At 36.3% G+C, this 22,063-nt stretch overlaps 3 protein-coding genes and 1 pseudogene across 4 annotated transcripts; 1 reads left to right on the top strand and 3 right to left on the bottom strand.

The window, feature by feature from the left end:
* The first annotated feature begins 403 nt into the window (after positions 1–403).
* Positions 404–4,349, top strand: LOC18053948 (probable xyloglucan glycosyltransferase 5). The gene is made up of 5 exons (XM_006450142.2): positions 404–1,573; positions 2,106–2,414; positions 2,511–2,801; positions 2,995–3,108; positions 3,187–4,349. The coding sequence occupies exons 1-5, from the start codon at positions 851–853 to the stop codon at positions 3,829–3,831; spliced, it is 2,082 nt and encodes a 693-aa protein (XP_006450205.1). The 5' UTR covers positions 404–850; the 3' UTR covers positions 3,832–4,349.
* Positions 4,350–7,277: 2,928 nt separating this feature from the next.
* Positions 7,278–11,088, bottom strand: LOC18053947 (annotated as a pseudogene).
* Positions 11,089–13,478: 2,390 nt separating this feature from the next.
* On the bottom strand, positions 13,479–17,915 carry LOC18053946 (serine/arginine-rich splicing factor RSZ22). 2 transcript variants are annotated; one of them, XR_002903952.1, is made up of 7 exons: positions 17,847–17,915; positions 17,427–17,529; positions 15,730–15,818; positions 15,219–15,432; positions 14,886–14,999; positions 13,981–14,626; positions 13,479–13,647 (listed from the first exon to the last, which is right to left on the bottom strand). XR_002903952.1 is itself a non-coding variant. In XM_006450140.2 (6 exons), the coding sequence occupies exons 2-6, from the start codon at positions 17,513–17,515 to the stop codon at positions 14,590–14,592; spliced, it is 543 nt and encodes a 180-aa protein (XP_006450203.1). In that variant the 5' UTR covers positions 17,516–17,529; positions 17,847–17,915; the 3' UTR covers positions 13,479–14,589. The 2 variants fall into 2 exon arrangements, 1 of the variants encoding a protein (XP_006450203.1); XM_006450140.2 differs by having other exon boundaries at positions 13,479–14,626.
* Positions 17,916–20,665: 2,750 nt separating this feature from the next.
* Positions 20,666–21,410, bottom strand: LOC18054118 (EG45-like domain containing protein). Its single transcript, XM_024192438.1, has 3 exons — positions 21,284–21,410; positions 20,788–21,070; positions 20,666–20,672 (listed from the first exon to the last, which is right to left on the bottom strand). Exons 1-3 carry the CDS (start codon positions 21,408–21,410, stop codon positions 20,666–20,668), a joined length of 417 nt encoding a protein of 138 aa, XP_024048206.1.
* Between the last annotated feature and the right edge of the window lie 653 nt (positions 21,411–22,063).

The raw sequence follows: 22,063 nt of genomic DNA, 5'->3' as shown, positions 1-22,063 counted from the left end.
ATTTATTACATGATACCTTGAGTGAGCCAATTAAGTTGCATTTTTTTTGGTGGGGGGGTGGGGAATCATTTTTAACACTTGAGGTTTTTATTTTTATTTTTATTAGAACGAGTCAACAAGATGATGTATTAAAAATTTATTTTATTAAGCATCCGATGGTAAAAATAATTTTTTTGAGGATGAGAGAGTATTTTTCTTTAGATTTCCTAGCTCCGCGATCTTGTATTATTCCTAAGTAACAAAAACACTATTTAGTCAAAAGGAAACTGAAGCCTAATCAGGGTTTTTTCACTAAGAATAGAGTGTTGTGTTTAACGTGTTGAATGAAGTGTTTCACTTTTTGAGTCAACTTGTGTTGTGGGTACTATTTAGCTGACGTTACCCATGTTAAGCAATGTTTCTGTAATTTATTATCTCAGCATATTCTGCGAGCTAAAATTATTAACAAAATGGTTAATTTAGTTAAGTTAAATGGAAGCTTTGTGGTGCTTTGTTTTGTTTTAGTTTAGGGTCTCTTCTTACTCATACTCTTCCAGCAGCAGCTTCAGATACTTTTCCTCATGATGTTGCTTTCCCATGTTGCTTGTGTCTTCTAGATTGTCTTTTAGCCTCTCAAAGCCTCCACTTTTTTTTCGCTTTTTTTAGGTACATTGTGTTGTAAAATGGAGAAACTTTAAATTTTTGTAGTGGGTTCTTACTTCTTTTTATTTGATTGGGGGATCTAGTTCGTTTGTTGAAGCAAGATCTGGGTTCTGAAGATTTCTGCTTCTTAGTTTCTGAATGTTTTTGTTTCTAATTTTTTTCCTGTTTCTCGTGCCTGTGATACAAAAATAGTGTTTTTGGCTTTAAAATGGCTCCAAGTTTAGATTTTTCAGAGTGGTGGTCAAAGGATACGAGAAAGGGAACTCCAGTGGTGGTTACAATGGAGAATCCTAACTATTCAGTTGTTGAAATCAACGGCCCAGATGCTGCATTCAGGCCAGTTGAGAAGAGTAGAGGCAAAAATGCTAAGCAAGTCACATGGGTTTTGCTTCTCAAAGCACACCGTGCTGTTGGTTGTGTAGCTTCGCTAGCTACTTTCCTTTGGGCTCTGCTTGGTGCCATCAAGAAAAGATTGATCTTTAGACAAGGTGTTTCAATGGATAATGAGAAGATGGGAAAGGGGAAAGCGCTTTTCACAGTCATTAAAATGTTTTTGGTTACTGCATTGGCAATTCTTGCTTTTGAACTAGTTGCTTATTTCAAAGGCTGGCATTATTTTAGAAACCCCCATTTACACATGCCAAGAACCAGTGATATCCAAAGCTTGTTTCATATGGTATACGTTGCTTGGTTGACATTTCGAGCTGATTACATTGCACCCACAATTCAAGCACTCTCTACTTTCTGTGTTGTTTTATTCCTTATCCAATCTGTGGATCGATTAGTGCTGTGTTTCGGTTGTTTTTGGATTAAGTACAAGAAGATTAAGCCAAGGATTGAGGGGAATCAATTCGAGTCTGATGATGTTGAGGGGTCCAGTTTTGAGTATCCCATGGTTCTTGTTCAAATTCCCATGTGCAATGAGAAAGAGGTAGCACAGAGAACTTGATCTTTTTTGTGTTTTAATTTGATTTGGTCTGTGTTGTATTGCTGTATGCTTCTAGCAAATGATAACTCTAGATTTGAGACTGTTTGATTTATAGGAGTATTTTATAATTTAGGAATTGATGGGACAATGTCCTAGAATCTCACAGCTTGAATGGAACTGTAGTGCTGAAATTTAAGAGGTTTTAAAAGTATGGATGAACGTCGGAAGATGAAGAGTCAGATCAACTTCAGTAAAAATGTAATTTTTAGAACTTGATAATATAGTTCAAAAATATTTGCAAAGTTTAAAAAATTAGGTGTGGAGTTTTAGTATCTTAAAATGAAATACTTCTAATTAAAAGTATAAGATACAACTATAGCACTTCCAAAGAACTTTCCTGATTTTTTCTGAATATCTAGATCTGTCAATTTAACTGAAGAACTGGACAGAAGTCCATGAGGCTTATGACATAAAGCAGGGACATCCGGAATTAGCATGATCAATGGTGTTGATGGAACTCCTCTGGCTTGTGCAGGTATATGAGCAGTCCATCTCTGCTGTCTGCCAACTTGATTGGCCAAAAGATCGGTTCCTGATTCAAGTTCTTGATGATTCTGATGATGAGAGCATCCAATATTTAATTAAGGCAGAGGTCTCTGAGTGGAGACAAAAGGGTATTAACATAGTTTATCGTCATCGCTTGGTTAGAACCGGTTACAAAGCTGGGAATCTTAAGTCAGCAATGGGTTGTGATTACGTGAAAGACTACGAGTTTGTTGCAATATTTGATGCAGATTTCCAACCTAATCCAGATTTTCTTAAAACTACAGTTCCACATTTCAAGGTACAGAAATAAAACATTAGTCATTTTATTGAATTTTTCTAAGAAATTACTTTGTAGACAATAAATCGGTGCCTATTGTTTCCCTTGTTGCTGCAGGACAATCCCAACTTAGGTTTGGTACAGGCTAGATGGGCTTTTGTGAACAAGAATGAGAACTTGCTGACACGCCTCCAGAACATTAATTTGTCTTTTCATTTCGAGGTGGAACAACAGGTTAACGGAGTATTTCTAAGCTTTTTTGGTTTCAACGGAACAGCTGGCGTCTGGAGAATTAAGGCCCTTGAAGAGTCTGGAGGATGGCTTGAAAGAACAACCGTAGAGGACATGGACATAGCTGTTCGTGCTCATCTCAATGGTTGGAAATTCATATTCCTTAATGATGTCAAGGTACTGGTTTAATCTTGGCTGATCTCCTTTTGTATTCAAATTGTGTAATATTATCTTTATGTGATTGTACTCCTAGGATTGCTTCAAGATTTAGTTAATAAGTTATTGATGGATTCGAGTGAAACCGATATATAATTTCCTGAAAAATTTTCAGAACAATTTTAGAAAGCTGACTACTTTGTAAATTTTTCAGGTCCTTTGTGAAGTTCCTGAGTCTTATGAAGCTTATAGAAAGCAGCAACATCGTTGGCATTCCGGCCCTATGCAACTTTTCCGCTTGTGTCTTCCAGCAATCATAAAATCTAAGGTACATTTGGTACTCAAATTATTTTTCCAAGTGTTCTAATAAACTAAAATACAACTAATGAATTCTGTAACACTGCAGATACCGACGTGGAAGAAAGGAAACTTAATACTGCTCTTCTTTCTATTGAGGAAACTTATACTTCCTTTCTATTCCTTCACATTGTTCTGCATAATTCTTCCTCTAACCATGTTCATACCCGAGGCAGAGCTTCCTGTGTGGGTCATTTGTTACGTTCCCGTTTTCATGTCATTCCTCAATATTCTTCCTGCCCCAAAGTCCTTTCCTTTCATTGTGCCTTACCTCTTATTCGAGAACACTATGTCAGTGACCAAATTCAATGCAATGGTATCTGGACTATTCCAGTTGGGTAGCTCTTATGAGTGGGTTGTCACCAAGAAGGCTGGCAGATCATCAGAATCTGACTTGCTAGCAGCTGTTGAGAGAGAATCTAAGACAATGAACCAGCCACAGATACTCAGAGGAGCTTCCGAGAGTGAGCTTTCTGAGTTAACCCAGTTAAAGGAACAGAAAGAATCAGCTCCCGCAGCTAAGAAAAAGGTCAACAAGATATACAGGAAAGAACTGACGCTCGCATTCCTCCTACTTACAGCTTCCGTCAGAAGCTTGTTAGCAGCCCAGGGAGTGCACTTCTACTTCTTGCTCTTTCAAGGTGTGACCTTCCTCCTTGTGGGGCTTGATTTGATTGGGGAGCAGATGAGCTGATAGCGCATTGAGGCAAGACAGAAATGAAAAGCATACATCTCAAATTCAACCAAAGCACATCACAACAGCAGACATTCATGTTAGCGGTGAAATTGAAGATCGTCTCATTTATCCTTAGCAAGTAGTGGAAGGGTGCCCACTTAATTCAATACCATTTAATTCAATAAAATGAACTTTCACTTTCGACATTTAAAATTTTCTCTCTTCATCAATCATTTTCCATACCGTAGTCACAGTCTTCTGAATTCCTTTCATGTTTTACGTGAAATATCTGTCACTGTTAGGCACTGATTTATTGTTGTTTGTCATAGATAGGATGTTGTATCTTTTTTTTCCCCGCCATTTTACAGTTGGTTTTTTATTCTTGTTGGGTGTGATTTGGCCTTTCAGATTCAAGCCACATTAAATTTGTAAAGTCCAGGCATTTGAGTGAGGTCCAAGCATGAGCATGCTTGCTTGATGCTTTCTGGTTTTTAGATTCCAAAAACTTAAATCATATGTATGTACATTTGCATTTATTGACCGCTTCTATCTAATGTAAATCTGTCTTGCTCTTCACTCTTTCGTGTCAAACTTCCCTTTGGCTTTGTTTCTTACGCAATTTGCTCCTACACTTGTGCAAACCAGCACGTGTATGGTTTGATAAATTTGAAGTGTCGGCAGGCAATGAAGTGGTGGGAGTTGTTGGAGGCTTTTTGGTGCTTGGACAAATCAATTTTTCATTAGTAGGGTTAGAAAGCTGGGGCCAAGTGATCTGTTTGTGAGCATATGCAGATTCTTGTTTCCGTTTAGTTTATGAAGCTCAATGTTAGGTTGTTTTAATTAGGACAAAAATGTACCTTTCCTTGGCCGTGCGTCCTAGGTCCACTTCATTAGGATTTTGTCCAGCAAAGTTCATTTGGGGCCAAAAAAAAAAAAAAGAGGGAAAAATCATTGACTTGACAAAACCCCACCTAGTTTCGGTTATATTCCTTCGGCACTTGGTATTCATTATGGGATTAAACCTGTTACCTGCAGGTAGGTTTTGGGTTTTGTAATTAATGTAGTGTAGGGCCAAAATTTACTCGCCTTGTCCAAAAGTGTTTAAATTAACAACCCGTTCGACATTTGAGAAATAAAATGAGAAATTATTGGTTCATTTATTTTATGAAATCTTAAATGTATGAACACACAAAATTTCTTTTAGTTTATGTTGTTGTGGAATAGAGCCACACACAGAAAATATGGTCTGAATTTTGATGTTCCCAAATAACAAAAAATAAAATAAAATAAAATAAAATAAAATGAGAAAATAAAAACGAACAAAAAATAATTTATCCATATTCCTAAAACATTAAGAATCTACTTATATATCTGGAAAAATTTTTAGGAGATAAAAGAGTGTCATTTTCCCTTAATTTTATATATGAAGATAGGTAGAACAATTATTTTTAATGAACGAGGTTCTTTTTGTATTTTAAAATGGCTTCAGTAGTTGGCTAATGATTAAAATCTGGAGTGCACATGCTGATAGCTACAAGATTAGCTGATTTTTCATTTTTGTAGTTTCGAATTTTAAATTGGAAGATTATAAATTTCCCCCTACTGAAATTAATATATATCACTTATTTTTTTTATAATAGTACCAATAATCTCTAATTTCAAAAATTTGAAGAAAAAGAAGGATAAATGAATAATTTTCTTGATATTTGATATTAAGAATATAAAACTATATTTATTATAAGAAAAAAATATTTATAAAATAATAAAAAATACAATAAAAATATCTTATTATCTTACCGAAATATATACTTTCTTTATTTTTTTAGTGTGTATTTTTTTTAATTTCAATCTATATGATTTATTCAATTTATGATAAATATGAATAAAAGTGTAATTAAAAATAAAGATAATATCCTAAAATATTGGTATTATAAAAGTAATGAAAGTAAATAATATATATTAATTTTAGTGTATGAAAACTGAAAATCGCCCTTTTAAAGCCGGCATTTGTGGGTACGAGATGTAAAAATTACTTTGCTTACTCGCAGAGCTTGTAATGTGAGAAATAAAATAATAGTAGCCTTGTCATCTCCAGGACCACAGTCCGGAGAGCTAAGTTTGATAAAGAAAGTGAAAGTAACAATAACAGATCCCTATTGAGAGGTGCAACAAAATGGTTGTTAATCAAGAAGCAACTAAAATTAAAAAGTGCCAGAATGTTACTAGAAAATTGCCCAAGTAACGAGAGAGCGACAACACTCTTTGTCATTTATCATACTACAAATCAAGTTCCAGTTGGATCAAAGATACATTATTTATATATTATGTGTTTCCAAGTTCCAACCTGAAAAAGTCGATTGGCGGTGTAACACCAGCTGAGCAACAACTGCCTCCGCCATCTCATAATCTTGAGTTGATGCCCCGGCCAGAAAGCTGTAGTTGTTGCCCGAGTTATTACTAAACATAGAATAAGTATCGAGGAGCCGAGATGGAGGTTTCAATTAAATGGAAGGGACTGCCACTTGAGGATGTAACTTGGAAGAAGAACAAATGGCGATTTTTCAGGAGTTGCCCAGACTTCAACCTTGAGGACGAGGTTCGTGCCAAGGTGGGGTGGAACTGTGTGCGCCTAATCTATTCATGCACGTTGTTCGCTTGTGAATTCGGTAGTTGCTGTATTATTATTGCACTTCATTGCTTCAGTTATTGAGTTAGCCAGTCATGTCAGTGGGTTGCAGTGGAAGTTGTTATTTGTATTTTAATTGTTCAGTTATTGTAAGTTATGTTATCATGTAATCTGTGTGTTGCATTTAAATTAGAAAAGTGAACGAAGGAAGAGGATAGGTTATTTAGTAAATTCATATTTCTTTTTTAAGATAACGGTTCTCTCGAACAATCATGTTTCTTCTATTTTTTTATTACTTCATTATAAAATTTGATGATAAAGTGACGAAAAATTAATAAAAAATTATAAGAATATTAAGAAGAAAATGATTAAAAGTGATAAGAATCTTGTTATTATCACAACTTTCTTACTACTTTTATGTTCTCCAAGTGTTTAATGAAAAAAATAACAAAAAAAAAAGTGATGAGAAAATAACAAAAAGTAATATTTTTTTCGATACTCTTGTTGAACGTCAAAGAATAGAGGATAAGAGGCAAAAATGTTAGACTAAATTGATGGGAAACTAATTGACAAGTATAAGAATGTGATTAGAAGTGACGAGGATCTCATCATTTTAGTTTATAGTCAATTGTCACTTCGTATGACTTTTTTCCTACTTTGATAACTATTCAAATACTAATCTAATTGATCCTGTTACCAGCATTCAGCCAGCCTTTATTTTAGGGTTTTGATGCCTTTTCTCCTTTGTAGGAGAAATTGGTGCAACACATCAATTCAAGACCAGAATGGTATGAAACAAGTGATGAAAATGTAATGATAAGTCATTCTATAAGGAGAATACAACCGAGTATAAGAGAAAAGAGGATCGAATTTACAATGGAATTCTCCTCTGATACAAGTCAATCTATAAGTCTAATTTCTGAAAATACATAGCATAAATACATCGAGCTCATGACTCCACGCATAGCTCAATGCCACATTATGACGATATACGCGCAGACCAAACCACATTAAACAAATTACAATCAGCTTGGACCTGTCATATTGAGCAGTTTCTGATTACCTATGGCTATGAAATGAATAGTCTTAGCATCTTAGCAGGGTGTTTTAATCTTGGATTTTCAGGTAAAATATTGAATTTCAGACCTTTGGAAGCAGTTGTTTTGGGTGGAGTTGGATTAGTTATCATCTGCCCCTGCTGAGAAGTCAGGCTCATCAGGCCTTTGCAATCTCGGCATTTCAACACCCTTGATTTTCTGACCTACTCTCCGAGTGTTTGCAGCAAACCTAGAAGCCAGAATTGTAACATTCAGATTCTGCTTTGCTTGAGAAGAAGTTGAGGTACGATGCTCTTCCTCCTCTTGCTCAGTTTCACAGGCCACTTGCTCATCAGGAACATATGAGAAAGACTCCATCATACCAAGGTTCTTGGCCATTTTCCTCTTCTTGCAGTGGCGCCAAGCAGCCTGAATGAAGCAGGCAGGCCATGTCCTCCAGTGATGAGAGTAGAAACAGAAAGTGTGTTGTAGCTTCTTACTGTGTAGACGTCTAAATTGATTTGCTACAAACTTGAGATCTTCTGCTCTTAACACAAAGGCTTCTACTTCAATAAGAGCTTTCACTGTCCTTGTAGAAGAAGGCAAGTTGACTGTAGACTTTGAAAGCAATGCCCATGCAAGTAATTCCTCACCACAAAAGTCGCCTGGCCTCAAAGTAATTGAATTGAAGAAACCTGTCCGGCCCCCATTTGTTGTCGAGCTTTCCAGCCTCCCACTGATTATAAAAAGCATTTCTGTGACAGGGTCACCTTCACGAACTATGTACGTGCCCTGAGAGTACTTAACGAGGATACCAAGCGTTCACAAAGGGCGTCTGGTAGCTGATCATCCATCTGCGAGAAAAAGGGAACCTGCAATTCCAGTATAAGCACAGGCTAAACAACATCTCTTTTGCTAAGCTTTTGACATATATGTGATTATCATATTAGAAACAGAACGCATCTTTACAAATGATGCTCTGGTCCCCTCAGTATAAGGTTAGTTGAAAAGGAACTTACACGTCGAACAAGATCCAAGCAAAGGTGACGTGGATATCTCTACGAAGATCTGTAGGAAGGGCATGTAAGATTGATTCTTCATCAACTCCTCGAGTTGCAAGCCACTTATACTGGACAAATCGCCTAACACAAGTCCTCGAAGATTTTGGGGGATTTGGCGATGTCTCATCCATTCCTCAGTGTCTCGTCGCTTGAGCCTCCACTCCTCAAATCTCACAGTAATGGATTGCAAATAGGTCTGTACTTGATATAGAATGATTAAAGGGTGAGCAATTGGAATGTTAAGGAACGGAATTAAATATGAAACAAGCATGATTGCTCAGAGGCTTCTCAGTACCTGCATGTTTCCAATTAAATGAGCGAACAAAACTAGACTAAGGATTGAGATGAGTACAGCAAACAAGGTTTCCCCAATATATGTGCTTATGGCCAAAGACTGAGCATAAGAACTGAAATTGACGAAGGAAAAAAAGATATATCAAAGTTCTGTGCTAACAAAACAAGAAGCAAAGCAGAGACAATTATCAATGAGCCATTCAAGTAAAGCAGGAAAAATCAGTTTATTTAAACTGAAACACTGCATCACAATTATCATTGTCATCATCCAGAACGGAAAGTGGAGAATGAGATAACACAGCAAACATGAAGCATACCTCAAGTTCTGTAAGCCCCACCAGAGACGATAGAAATACTTCTCCAAGAACTTAAGAGGAGACAACATTATTTGTCAATGTATTTTCAAACATGCCATTTATGAAACTGGTTGTACTCTAGGATTGCATTTATTAAACACAAGAGTACTGTTTTCCCATATCCCTTGATCATTGTCATCCAATGTGCCAGATTCCAAGTAATGAGGAAAGCATTTCACAGGGCCTGATTCGTTTTTGCATTCAGATTTCCAGCATGTTGCTTGCCGTTCAATTGACAATAAATACCATGATGCCCCTAAGACCTGCAGGAGCAGAAGCCAAGTCATGAGAAATTTAAAGTATTTGACTAATTAGAGACTGCTAATAGGGTGTAATGATCGGCACAAATGGTGAGGGACCAATTTTGTAATGTACAATAGAAGATTTTATGCAGCCCCTGCCCAAGCAGTCTTTGCAACTACTCCTGTCGTCTTGATAATCTAGAAACTTAAGGGAAAAATCAAATATAATCTGGGAACATATTGGAGCAGAACAATCAGTACGAGGGCATTGTTGGTGTGATCAGCATGAGAGCTTCTGACAGCCCGTAAAATGAACCATATCATAATCTGCCAAATCAAGAGAGAGAAAAAGAACAACAATAAGATGTTACTTATTTACTTTCGCTTCAGAAGTTACAAACTTCAAGCAATGAGAAGGAAAAAAAATCATGTGCGAGAAAAGGGTGTGTAATTTAATAATATGTGCTGGGATTTCTACTCCTAAATCCTGTCATTTATTTAAGGAACAAGCATCCGATGGCAATTTCTCGTTATATACATAAATGTTTTTTATCATGTTTCCAAAATCCAAATTATTGAGATGCTTCACCCCCCGACTATATAGGAATTTCAAGTTCATCTACTACTCTGTTTTAGTTTCTTACACTCTCTCAGAATCCAAACAGAGTATGATTAGTCTTTCTATGCTTTACTCTACTGTCCAAGCACTACTCATTTTCATCCGGAATACTCAATTAACATATTATTGATGTATTAACAAAAACTTTTAATTCTAATCCCAGAAAAAAAAATTCATAATAGTACCTGACGAAGGGGAAGTGCAGCCACCAGATCTATGAAAAAAATCTGATTTCAGGTACCGCCTGAAATCATCTTTGGATCCATAACAAGTTCACCTCTTCCAAAAACTCTAGAATTAGGGGGAACATAAGCTGTCCTGAACTTAATAACCATATGCAACAGATAAAATACATCGGCAAAAGTTCGAAAACAAGTGACAATAATCCCAAAATTTAAATCAGAAGTCATACGTGATGAATTGCCACTGTGCACTACTGATGGGAGGTAAAAATACAAAGGATCGACAAACAATGCAACTAAGCACCAACACAGAAAAAGCCTATTCCATATTAAGAAAATATCACTGCTTGGATCAAGAATTTTCCTCCTCAATGGCTCATAATTTTCTGGGAAAACTATTAACCTTTCCAAATTTTGGGATTCTGTAAGTAGTGGTCCTGTTTCTTTCACCTATACCGCCCTCATGTTCTATCCGAGAAGCTGATGCTTTGTATACTGGCAATGGCTTTTCTGTTTCAAGGTTATTCTTTCCAACATTGTAAAAGCTACGAAAAAATAATAATAATAATCCATTGATCAAAAGTTGCAAGAAACTGAAAAAGCAAGTAAGGTAGACAGTTACTTAGTCACCTCACAAGCTTCTCGTTGTGAAACTCCATGCTTTTTGAAAGTCATTCACCTGCATACAAATTCACCATTATTTAATGACTTAATCCCAAAAGAGAGCTTGCGCAACATATTTCTTGAAAGAATTTGATGGGAGACGTGTGGGGAAGAAACATAACTAAGTGGTTATGCGTTTTGAGTTCCATTAAAAGCCCACTAAAAACTAACAGTAAAACAAATAATTTTATAGTAAAATAAAAAAACTTGCAATAATTAGTTTGAAGAAGACAGTTTGACTGAGATTAGATATAGATGTGAAGGGCATATCCGTTCGACAAATGAAAGGAAGTGAAAAGAGAATAGAATGATATTTGTTAACGGAGTTTTCAGGGGAATTTTGATTTGACTCTTCCATCATTTTCGTCCGTTAGTGAATAGTGAGTGACTCGCACATACGAGTCCGTACGCGGGTTCATACACACACATTTCTGTTTAAAGGCGTCTGGAAGCATGATCCCGTGTCAGTCAGTCAATTAGATAGAACAGGGATAGGGGTGCAGCCACTAGAACAGGATCCAATTAGTAGGTCCCAGGCGCAGCCGTCTTTTTTTAATTATTTATAATTGGTATAATAACAACCTCTTCTTACAGAGATAAAATTTGTCATGTGACTCATGTAAATTTTTACTCAAGGGTTCGGTTATGTTGTAGTTTATTTATAGTAGAGTACGAATTTTATTCATATATATAAAATAATAAATAATAAATAATAAATTATAACAAAATTTTTATTATTTATCACTTTATATGTATAGTTGAAATTCATATTCTACCATCAGAGAACTCCATCAACGTAACTCCAACGTAACCATAATCTTTCCTCAATATTGATTATGAATGTGAATGTTTGTTGAGGAGGGGAGGTGAGGGCCGGCCGCCATTCTCCTTTTGGAGGATCCGGCCAATGACTATTAGAGACGAAATGCAGTAGTAACACTCTCCTACTGGTTCGAGTAAATAGTAATGATGATGATGATGATGATGATGATACAGCTATACATAATTTCAACTAACGTGTGTCTCGTTAATGAGAAATGACAAATGAGAATTGACAAGCTCTCCACCCCGTAATTCACAGGTTCCAAAAGTGAGGCGTGCGGCTCGCGGTCCCCACATGATCGATTTTCCGGCGGCGAACCAACGACATTGCCCGAACGCACGTGGGGAAACGACAAGTTGAAATTTGCATCAAATCAAACCAATGACGGGTATCGCGGGGGAAATATGAAAATTGTTTGCTTTTCGGTGTTTCTCTTTGCCAGGTGTACCCGCAAAATGCATACTATTGACGATGCCGTTTCGTTTTTACGAAGATTACAGAGTGAATGCTGACGCAGAATCCAATCATTGTACATCTCAAATTCGTAATCCTGCGTTCAAACATTACAAACGGTATCATCATCATCATCATTATTATTATTATATCTTCAATTCCAATTTCCTAGTCAATTACTCCCTGGCCCAGTGGTGAACACTAACGATTGACACCTCCTTAAAGCCAGCGCCGAGAAGCCTTGTACAAGTCTATGCTTTCATAATTTAGAAGTATATGCCAAGCGGGTCTCAACAAGGTACAGCCGCGCTCTGATATTACGGTCAAAAAAGGCTTCAATTCTCTAAAACCATCACATGAAAAACAAAAATCTTCTATGATTTCATTCGGTGGCAGAAGAAGCTTTGCACATTTCATGTACACAACTTAAGGTGCGTTTAGAATTGAAGTTAAGTAGTTGTATCTTTTAAGTTATAATAATAAAATATTTAATAAACACTAATTACTGTAACTTAAAAATCATATTGATATAATTTTTTATAAATACGATAAAAAATTTATTATATCTTTAATAATTTTATCAAAATTATTATTTAAAATTTATATTTACTGCATATTATTAATTTTTATTTCATAATTACAGACTTACTGTTTTTTTTTCACAACTACAGTACCTCAGGACCTTAATCTGTATCCAATCATAACTATCATTCATAGTTGGCGACAAATTTGTTTCTGATTCGGATCACCACATATTGAAAATATGTGTTGCCATGACTGATTTAGAGAAGTAACGCTTCATATACAAGACTTGCGCTTTTTAGCTAAAGGTTTAGGTGAAATACATGTACTTAGTTCACAACTACAATCATCAATTTAGCATGCCAATGAAAAATGGTAACTCATTATTTAGCTAACATGCAGAATGAAATCCTTCTTTCATGCATGGATTCAATCAGTAAATCAGATCAGACTCAACGGCGTTAATGATTTCAACATGATTCCGCTCACAACACTTATCGCAAACCCATTTAATTAATATCAATAATAAAATTAAGCTGAGACTTCATTGACACCATGGAAATATTAAAAGAAAGAAAGCAACAGTGCAAGTCGCCATATGCCAGTGAAATCTCAACAATTCTGAGACAATTCTGGGGGTGATAAGATAGCAATCTAGAAATGAGATGCCAGGCGTAATGACAGAAGCAAACTAGCAAAGACTGATTTAGATCCAGGCAAATATTAGAAAACTAAACCACTAACATAACATAGTGGCTAAAAATAAGTAGGTCGATGCTCCAGTGAATACCAAAACAAAATGAGTACGCCAATTCATATTGCAGCATGTTTAAAGTCATACAAAATCCTAGAAGATCAAACATATTATCTGTGGCAGAATATGTCAACCAGCTATGATCGGTCTGAGCCAAAGGCCAATTGGTACTGGAGACCTCTCAATGATGGCAAGAGCTCCTCTAGCAGGCCAAAGCAACATCAATCAGCCAAGGTCACCAAAAGACAGATGAACAATCCATGACCCCAAATGCCCGAATTAAAATAAAAGATCACCGAGAGAATCTAATGACATACCCAACCAGAGACTGAATTTTACGGCTCCGTACTGATTCTTGTCATGCAGAAGACTTCAATGGAATATGAAATAACAAGTTGGTAGATCATGCATGCTCAAGAGAACAAACTCACCATCATATCTATTTAATTCATGTTAAACTTAGATTTCAATATTCCAAACCCATTCGTTTTAGAAAGACCAGAAGACCCCAACTTCTGAAGAACAGATTAAATACCTTCCAGAAGTGTTTGAAGCAGCTCCACTATCCATTTAAGTTAAATAAAAGAAAAGCCACTAGAATTTGAGGGAGGCGCTCCACAGCAGGAGACTCAAATCAAACAGAGAAGCATCTAAAGATGAAGCCGGTAGGGACCCACAATAATTGGAAATTGAAGATCCCAAAGCAGGGCAGCACACAATGAAGCAAAATTGATTGCAGGGCAGCAGAGAATGAAGCAAAATTGAAGATCCCATAGCAGGGCAGCACAGAATGAAGCCCCAGGGGAGTGTAGAACCACTAAACCAATGATGCAGACCCAGAAGACACCTTGTCCTCGACACAAAAAGAAAAAGGAAAAGCATGTACTTTTAGCAGCATTCTAAACAGCTATCTCAATAAATTATAAGCATTAAATAGTTTTGTGTTCATTAAGAAACTGCAACTATTCATAACTAAAGTAAATGTAACCAACATGGTAGTAAAGTAAGAAGAAAACTTATCCAAATCCAAGAGCCTGAGGGCGTCACCAAAATAAAAACATAGATGTATTGAAGTCCAAAACATATTAAACACACTTAATCCCAGGATCCTCCCAACGAAGGCAAGTTACCAAGTTTTCACTGCTCAGCTCCTGCTTCTGCGACGATCCCTTGCACCATTTCTGCAGAAAAATTGGCAGTAATACTTCATTGATATAATAAATTAAAAACCAAACTGCACACAGGACCCTAAATGAATGATTGTGTGCATGCGTATCAATGTGAATGTGAGAGTGTCTTTGTGTTTGACTTAAATAACACACTATTGTTTCTGAAGTTGCAAAAGGTCTTTTGACAGTTCAACAAGGAAGCCCTTCAATCAATTAGCATTGCAATGAAATCAAAAGTAGGGAAAGAATACAGAGTTAAAGAAAACTATACCCGTTGGCATATGGTAACTCCTCACGCCCACGGTACGGTGGTGATCTGCTATAGCTACGCCCACGAGGTGACACACTGCGGCGTCTTGGGGATCTCCCACGAGGGCTGTAACTCCTGCTTCACAATAATGAGGTTCATAAAAGCATGTTAAAGACCCCATATCCAGATTATGTGAGATGCCCATCACAGTTTTTTTATTTGGGAAAAAATACTTGAAAAATACAATGGGCAAGTAAGACAACACCAGCTGGAAGTCCAAATACAAGTATGGTATGAAACCAAGTAAATTAGACATCCTAAAAAAATAAAAAATAACTGATTCAGTAAAATCACCTTCGTCCATAACTTGGGCTCCTGCGATATCTCGGACTGCGGCTACGACGTCTCCCTGAACCACCACGCAGACGGCATTCACGGGCAAAATGACCAGGCTCACCACACTCATAGCACTTCAAATCAGAACCACCAGAGCGACCACGACCCCCTCCGCGGCCACCACCTCCACCTCTTGAATTGTGAGAAAGCTCAACTCTCCAGCCATTCTTGCCTGAATAATATATGAGTAACCTCTCAAAACATAATCGATGAAAGAAAGACAGCATCAAATAGTTGTTAGACCGGTCAAGTATATCAAGAGAAGGCAATACAACTGAAGACTTTCTTTTCAGTATGAGCTCATATTACCAACCACATGCCGCCCATCATCCCAACCAACAGAAAAATAAAAATAAAAATGATGTGAAAGAGCATGTCATTAAGCAAGCAAAAGAATTTGAGAATGACAAAGAACTGCTGTTAATCACATTGAAATAGTCATAATCAGAAATGAAGGATCTTGACATACCATCTAATTCACGAATCGCATCCTGTGCATCCCTATAGTCATCAAAGTCTATAAAAGCATAACCAGGCGGCCTCCGAGCAACCCAAACACTGCACACAAAGATAATGTATCAGACAGTGAGCTAGGAGAAGCATTGGAAGTACTATCTCTTAAGGCTTAACAAACAAAGTTCAGTCCATGGCAAAGCCTTCAACAACTTGGAACCCATGAGATTCACACTTTGTAAGTAACCATGGACCAATAAAGAAGAATTCACAGTTCCCAGTAGGGATGGGCGTTCGGGTCGGGTCGAACAGAACCAAACCAAACCTCGAATTTATTTTGGGTTTTGATTCAGTTCTGTTCGAACCTAAAACCCGAACGGATTGAAAATCTAAAACCAATCAGTTTTGTTATTTGGTTTGGGTTTACTCGAATCGAATAGCAAAACCGATTGGGTTTTATATTAAAAAAAATATAGATACCCCCACCAACCCGATTGACCTAATCTCCCCCAATCCCAAAAATCCCTAACTTCTCTCTCAGACTCTCACAACTCTCCCAACCCGATTGACGGCAAATCTCAAGCCCCTAACAGCGTCACACCGCCAGCCCCTAGCCGTGCCACACCGCCAGCTCATCATCGGTGGTCAGCAGTCATCTCTCAACTCCATCACACGCCAGCAGCAGTCGGTTGCTCCTCCCACCAGTAATGCCGCCCAATTTCACGTCCCACCAGTAACACCGCTCAATTTCACGGCTTCCATCTCGTCGGCGTTTCAGCACCCGGAGGTTAATCATCGGCATTGCAAGCTCATTGCTCTCCATTTAATGTTGATCGTAAGTGGTAAAGATGTTCTGTTTATTTTTTCTTTCACCAAATGAACAAATACTTTTATTATAAGATTAATTTTAAGAAAATACATGTCTAATTGCACCTTGGTGCTGATTATGAGAGTGATACTACTGGCAAAGCATACTTGTATATTTTAAAGCAAGCAAAAAAATGAGTCAAATTTAGTGTAGTATAATCTCATTTCTGTGTATGAATTAATTAATTTTTTATGCTCTACTGTTTAGACAAAGTTTTGGATTTCTTTGTTGGGGCTTCGCTTATTTTGTTTATAATTTGTGTTGTTGTCTCGTTAAAAAATGTTCTGTGTTTTCAGTATTTGTAACAAATTATAGTTCGATAGTGCTAATGCTTGATTTGGTATAAACAGAAGCAGACTTTACCATATGATTTAAGCTGTTATGAATTTTTTAAGCCGAAATTCCAACCCAAACCGTAATTGAAACCAAAATTATGACCCAATCCCGGACCGAATTTGAAACTGAACTGAACCGAAATAATTTTTCAAGCCATTTGGGTTGAATTCTCAAACCCGAACAGGTTGCAATCCGAACCAAAACTTGTAAAAACCAAACCGAAACCCAAAACGCCCACCGCTATTTCCCAGCTTCCCAGATAAGGAAACTACCAAGCGCAGGGTTCAGCCTAACATATACACTTTCAAAAAAGTGCAAACATACACAAATGAATACACAAGCAAGCAAACAATCACAAACACAAATACAAACAAAAAGAGAAATATAGTGCGTTTGACTTTCACTCTCTGCAAAGTAGGAACATAGAGATATACTCTATTGACCAGTAACAACATATTGATAACAAAAATTGCTCAATAACATAAATTTGCAAAAAAAGGAATCCTTACCTTCGAATAACTCCAAACACACGAAACTCATCCTCAAGATCCCGCTCAGAAACTCGTGAATCCAAGTTACCCACGTACACACGAGACATTTTATCAGAGAAACCTGTCACATACACTCAATATTAACTTCAAAAATCTAATTTTTAAAAGAAACACAAAACATCAATCAAAATTTTAAAATTTCTAAAAAGCCTACCAGCAAAATAACCAAAAAACTAATCATATCATACAAAAATCCAACCAAAAAAAAAAAAGATTCAGAAAAGATATTTTCTAATTCATCCACTTAATCAGAGATCTTAAGCGCCAAAAATAAATTCATCGCAATCAATTTCCTAATCAACAAAATCTGAACCGTTCGTCAGATGATGAACGAGAGATGCACAGACACGTGGAGGTTGTACAAAGAGAGATCTGAACCTGAAGATATTTGCAGAGAAGGAGATGAAGCCTCCAGCAGCAGCAGCAGCAGCAGCAAACGCAGTGTTTCTCGTTACAATTCTTAGGGTAGCAGAATTTTGATTTTATATACAACATTGCAAGTTTACATTGATGTCCCTTTAAATTTTATTTATTCTAAATTTTCCGTTATTATTCTTTGTTTTTTTCATTTGCATACCCAAATCTTTTTTTTCTCACCCCCCCCCCCCCCCTTCCAGTTTGTTTTTCATTTTAAAGACCATAGGTAAATTGAACACATCATTAAATTTGAGGGGTTTATAAATTGAACTTAAATTTGCATCTGGGAAAAATAAACTTTGAATGGTTTGCCAATTGATATTAGAGTTGCTGGGGGACCTGAGGAGCTTCTCAGCAGATGTTATTGCAAAGGCTTGTTTCGGAAGCACTAATTTCCGAATTCCGAGGCAGGCAGATTTTTTCCAAGCTTAGGAGTCTTCAAAAAACCATTACACTTGTACGAGTGAATGTATACTCATATAAGGTTCTTCATGACAGGAAGCGGTTTCAGAAAATAGATTGATACATTGATAGGGGATACAGTTGAAGAAAGGCAATTGCACTGTGTAGAGACGGGAAGTGATGAAAAGGAATAAATGCAGCTAATACTGGAGGAAGCTTCAGCCGGTAATGATGATGCCGTCGTGGGCAAGGTTTCATCACAGCGCTTTGTGATTGAAAATCTAAAGCATGTGTACTTTAATGCCAGCCATGAATCAACTGCTGTTGCTGCCTCCTGGTGCTTGATGCTTCTTGCTCTGCAATCCAGAGTGGCAATCCCGTTTATGCGCAGAGTAGTTCTGTCACTCATATATTCTTTTTTATTAGACATCAAACACCCGTATCATGTATAATTTGCTCAGATCATGGAAAGAACTCCTATCCGAAAAACAGGAGGTACAAGTGAGAGTACCAAATGTAGACAAATAATTGATTCTTACTTTCTGATCCATTGATGAGATATATATCTATGAACCCACGATGATGTAATTTTATTCATATACTTTGTTAACCGTTACAGTTAATGAATACACAAAACAGAAGCATGATGAATGAGAGCCAAGCAACAGGCCTTCAGTGGGAATGCCATTCGTAAATTGCCAAAAAGAAAACAAAAATAGCAGGTCGCTAGCTAGCTTGAGAGTTGATGATAATTCTCTTATGTGATGAAAACGAAAGCTGATGTTAATCATCTAATTATTAATATTGATATTGACATCTTATATTGTATATTATTGATGAATACAATATTATTGTTGACGAATGAGCTTATATATCATTGGTTTCTTCTGATTTTGCACCTTAAACTTTTTCCTTGTCACCAAGGTCGGCCGATTATCAGCTTTGGGAACAAAAGAATGAAGAGAGATCGATCTCTCTGGATCTTTGTGCAGACGCGTATGTATGTCTGTGTATGTATATAGTCTTTTTTAAGTGGACTAATAGACAGAATATTCCAAATTTCCAAGAAGATTTTGCCTTAAATATAAGCACCATTCTTCATAAATACCAAGAGCTGTTTGAAATGGTTTCTGTGGAATTATATTGGACTCAAAATTTATACCTATCCTCTAATCTATTTCTTATTTTTCTATGGACGTACTCCTTTGAATTTGTAAGATTCGTATGGGGATAAGACATGTTTGTTATATTCGTAATATATATTTTTTTCATCTTCTTAATTAACGATCATTACAACTATACACTACTAACAATCACAAATTTGCCGTAATTTAGTCAACCTCAGCCCATAATTGGTCCGAATTTGTTCCCATATCTGAGCCCATAATCTACCACAACTAAATGCTTATCATCATGAATTCAGATATTTGATCTCCTAAAATTATCTCACTAACCCTCACTTTTTAATTTATTTTATTATTTTTTAAAATTAATTTTATTAAAAAATAAAAAAAAAATTATTGTTCATTTTTATTTCATTCTTTCTCCTCCTCTCTCTAGCACAACCATCACCTCCACCATATATCTTTACAACAACTGATTCATCACCACTGCCGCCGCCACCTATATTTTTACCATCAATTTATCACCTACACCAACGTACGATGAATTCTAATGTTGGATTTTATTAAATCTTATGAACAAATGGTGGGTTTTGTTATTATTGATGATATTGGTTTTGATTTTTTTGTAATAACCTAAAATTTTAACTTTAATTTCGGATTTGATGAAAAGCTAATACAAGACTTAAATGGTGAATCAGTTAAAGAAAAAATTAAGGGATGAAAAGTTAATTTATTGAGAGCTTAAAAGAGAAGAAAGAAATATTTACTTTTAATAAGGACAATTTTAAGAATAAAAAATAAAAAATGAAAAATGAGAGCTGATAAAATAGATCGAGTGACCAAATATCACCTGTACTTAATGCTTATGTGAAAATACTAGCACTTAATGTCTTTACATCATTGGTGGCCGCTCCACCAATGTCAAAAATCAAATTTTGCACGTACAACTAATGAAGATCATGGATCCTTCGCAGTCCAGTCCTGGGTTGTTCACTGGATTAATTTTGTTAGGCACTAAAATTCCTCACTACTGGACACTGATCGCACACGTGACATGATCTTGAAAGGTTTGTTTTTATATAGACATAAATGCTAAGAAACGGCAATGATAATATATAATAATAAGTTTAAATATTCATTTCTTAAGTGATACGATAGTTTGCTGCTGATACAAATAACTGATCATTGACCAAAAACAATGTGAAAATATAATATTGATCAACCAATATTCTTCAAAATGTGGCACCCATCCCTTCAAATCCTGCAGTTTGATAAATATTGAATTCAACATAGATTAAAAAAACAAAACATGTGTATTATAAATGAAAAGATCATAGGTCTGGCTAGCTGTATGTATAATTAATTGTGGTACGTACTGTTGGTAAGAAATGTTGATAACACCGGAGGCAGTGTCAGCAACGGAAGCAAAAGCTTCCTGTGACAAGTCAATGGTGCCCCTGCACGACCCAGCCGGGCACAGGTCTACAATCTTCACCACCACAGAGCTGCTTCCTTGACAAGGGTATGGGGTGCCAGCGTTTGTGCCACTTACACAGGTTACTTGATAATACTGCCCGCATGCACCACCTCCGTTCCATATTGCTTCACTTGCTGCTGCTATCATCACTCCTTGATCCGCAAATCCATAGCAAGCAGAAGCTGAAATCCCCCGAAAAAAAATTAACAAAATCGAAAAAGGGTATGCTTAATTAATTTATCCATATAATGTTATCAGAGAATGAGTCTTTTATCTACGGTGACACATGCAGTGGCGGCACCGGGATGAATTGTGGCTTGATGAGGGGCATAATGAAGAAATTATAAACTTAAGTAGCCGATAACGTAATGTCTAGAAAATGGAAGAATGCTTACGCATGTACGGAGGAGTGTAATAGGTTGCAGTCCCATAATTTTGAGCTGACGCTGATGAGTGGAAGCTCATAACTAAGCACGAAAATAGAATGAGGGCGATGCGGGAGTTGTTTGATAGGAATGCCATTGATCAGTATATTGCAAAGAATGAAGCTAGCTAGCCAGATAGAGAGAGTTGATGATTCTCTTTAATTAATTATTAGCTAGAAAGCTTAATCAATTTGAAGTGGTGTTTTGATTGGCAGTGACAAGAAATTATTTATAGTGTTAGAATTTCAGTTAACTCGAACTATTTAATGTTATACACTGATGAATACAATACGAATATTCTGATTTCGTAGCATAAACTTTTTCATTGTCACCAAGGTCGGCCAATCATCAGCTTTGGATATTTTACAAAGTAGCCAATTAGCAAATAAAAACTTCCCGGAATTAATTAATCCATCCCCGGCGCGCAGTTCTTTTGTATTATGGTTTCACCGAATATTATTTATTATAGCTTGATTACAATACGAGGCTTATATCAAGCCTCATTCTTATTTAATCCTTATATTTTGAGAGATTAATACATGTTTAATTATTATATTTTAAAAAATGCAAATGAAAGGACTTTTCTCAACTTGATCCATTGATATTTCTTGGTTTTTTTTTTCCGCAAGGACTAAACCATCTGATTAACTATCTATTTTAAGGATAACAACTTATTTATTACAATTGTAAAATGGCATTCTTTTATGTCATATATGTACCATTATTCATTTTCATGCTAAACTCTTAGTA

Source organism: Citrus clementina, unplaced genomic scaffold (assembly GCF_000493195.1).
Source record: "Citrus clementina cultivar Clemenules unplaced genomic scaffold, Citrus_clementina_v1.0 scaffold_1, whole genome shotgun sequence".
Classification (NCBI taxonomy): Eukaryota; Viridiplantae; Streptophyta; class Magnoliopsida; order Sapindales; family Rutaceae; genus Citrus; species Citrus x clementina.
Note: the sequence above shows the minus strand (reverse complement) of the source record. Positions and strands in the feature narration are given on the sequence as shown.

Excerpts from the sequence above, each read along its gene's own strand:
- LOC18053948 (XM_006450142.2), top strand. The coding sequence starts at position 851 with ATGGCTCCAAGTTTAGATTTTTCAGAGTGGTGGTCAAAGGATACGAGA. Across the intron at positions 1,574-2,105 it reads CCATGTGCAATGAGAAAGAG|GTATATGAGCAGTCCATCTC; the intron begins GTAGCACAGAGA and ends TGGCTTGTGCAG. Across the intron at positions 3,109-3,186 it reads CAGCAATCATAAAATCTAAG|ATACCGACGTGGAAGAAAGG; the intron begins GTACATTTGGTA and ends GTAACACTGCAG.
- LOC18053946 (XM_006450140.2), bottom strand. The coding sequence starts at position 17,515 with ATGTCTCGTGTGTACGTGGGTAACTTGGATTCACGAGTTTCTGAGCGG. Across the intron at positions 15,819-17,426 it reads GTGTTTGGAGTTATTCGAAG|TGTTTGGGTTGCTCGGAGGC; the intron begins GTAAGGATTCCT and ends CTTTGTGTGCAG. Across the intron at positions 14,627-14,885 it reads GAGTTACCATATGCCAACGG|AAATGGTGCAAGGGATCGTC; the intron begins GTATAGTTTTCT and ends ATTTTTCTGCAG.
- LOC18054118 (XM_024192438.1), bottom strand. The coding sequence starts at position 21,410 with ATGGCATTCCTATCAAACAACTCCCGCATCGCCCTCATTCTATTTTCG. Across the intron at positions 21,071-21,283 it reads TTACACTCCTCCGTACATGC|CTTCTGCTTGCTATGGATTT; the intron begins GTAAGCATTCTT and ends GGGGGATTTCAG.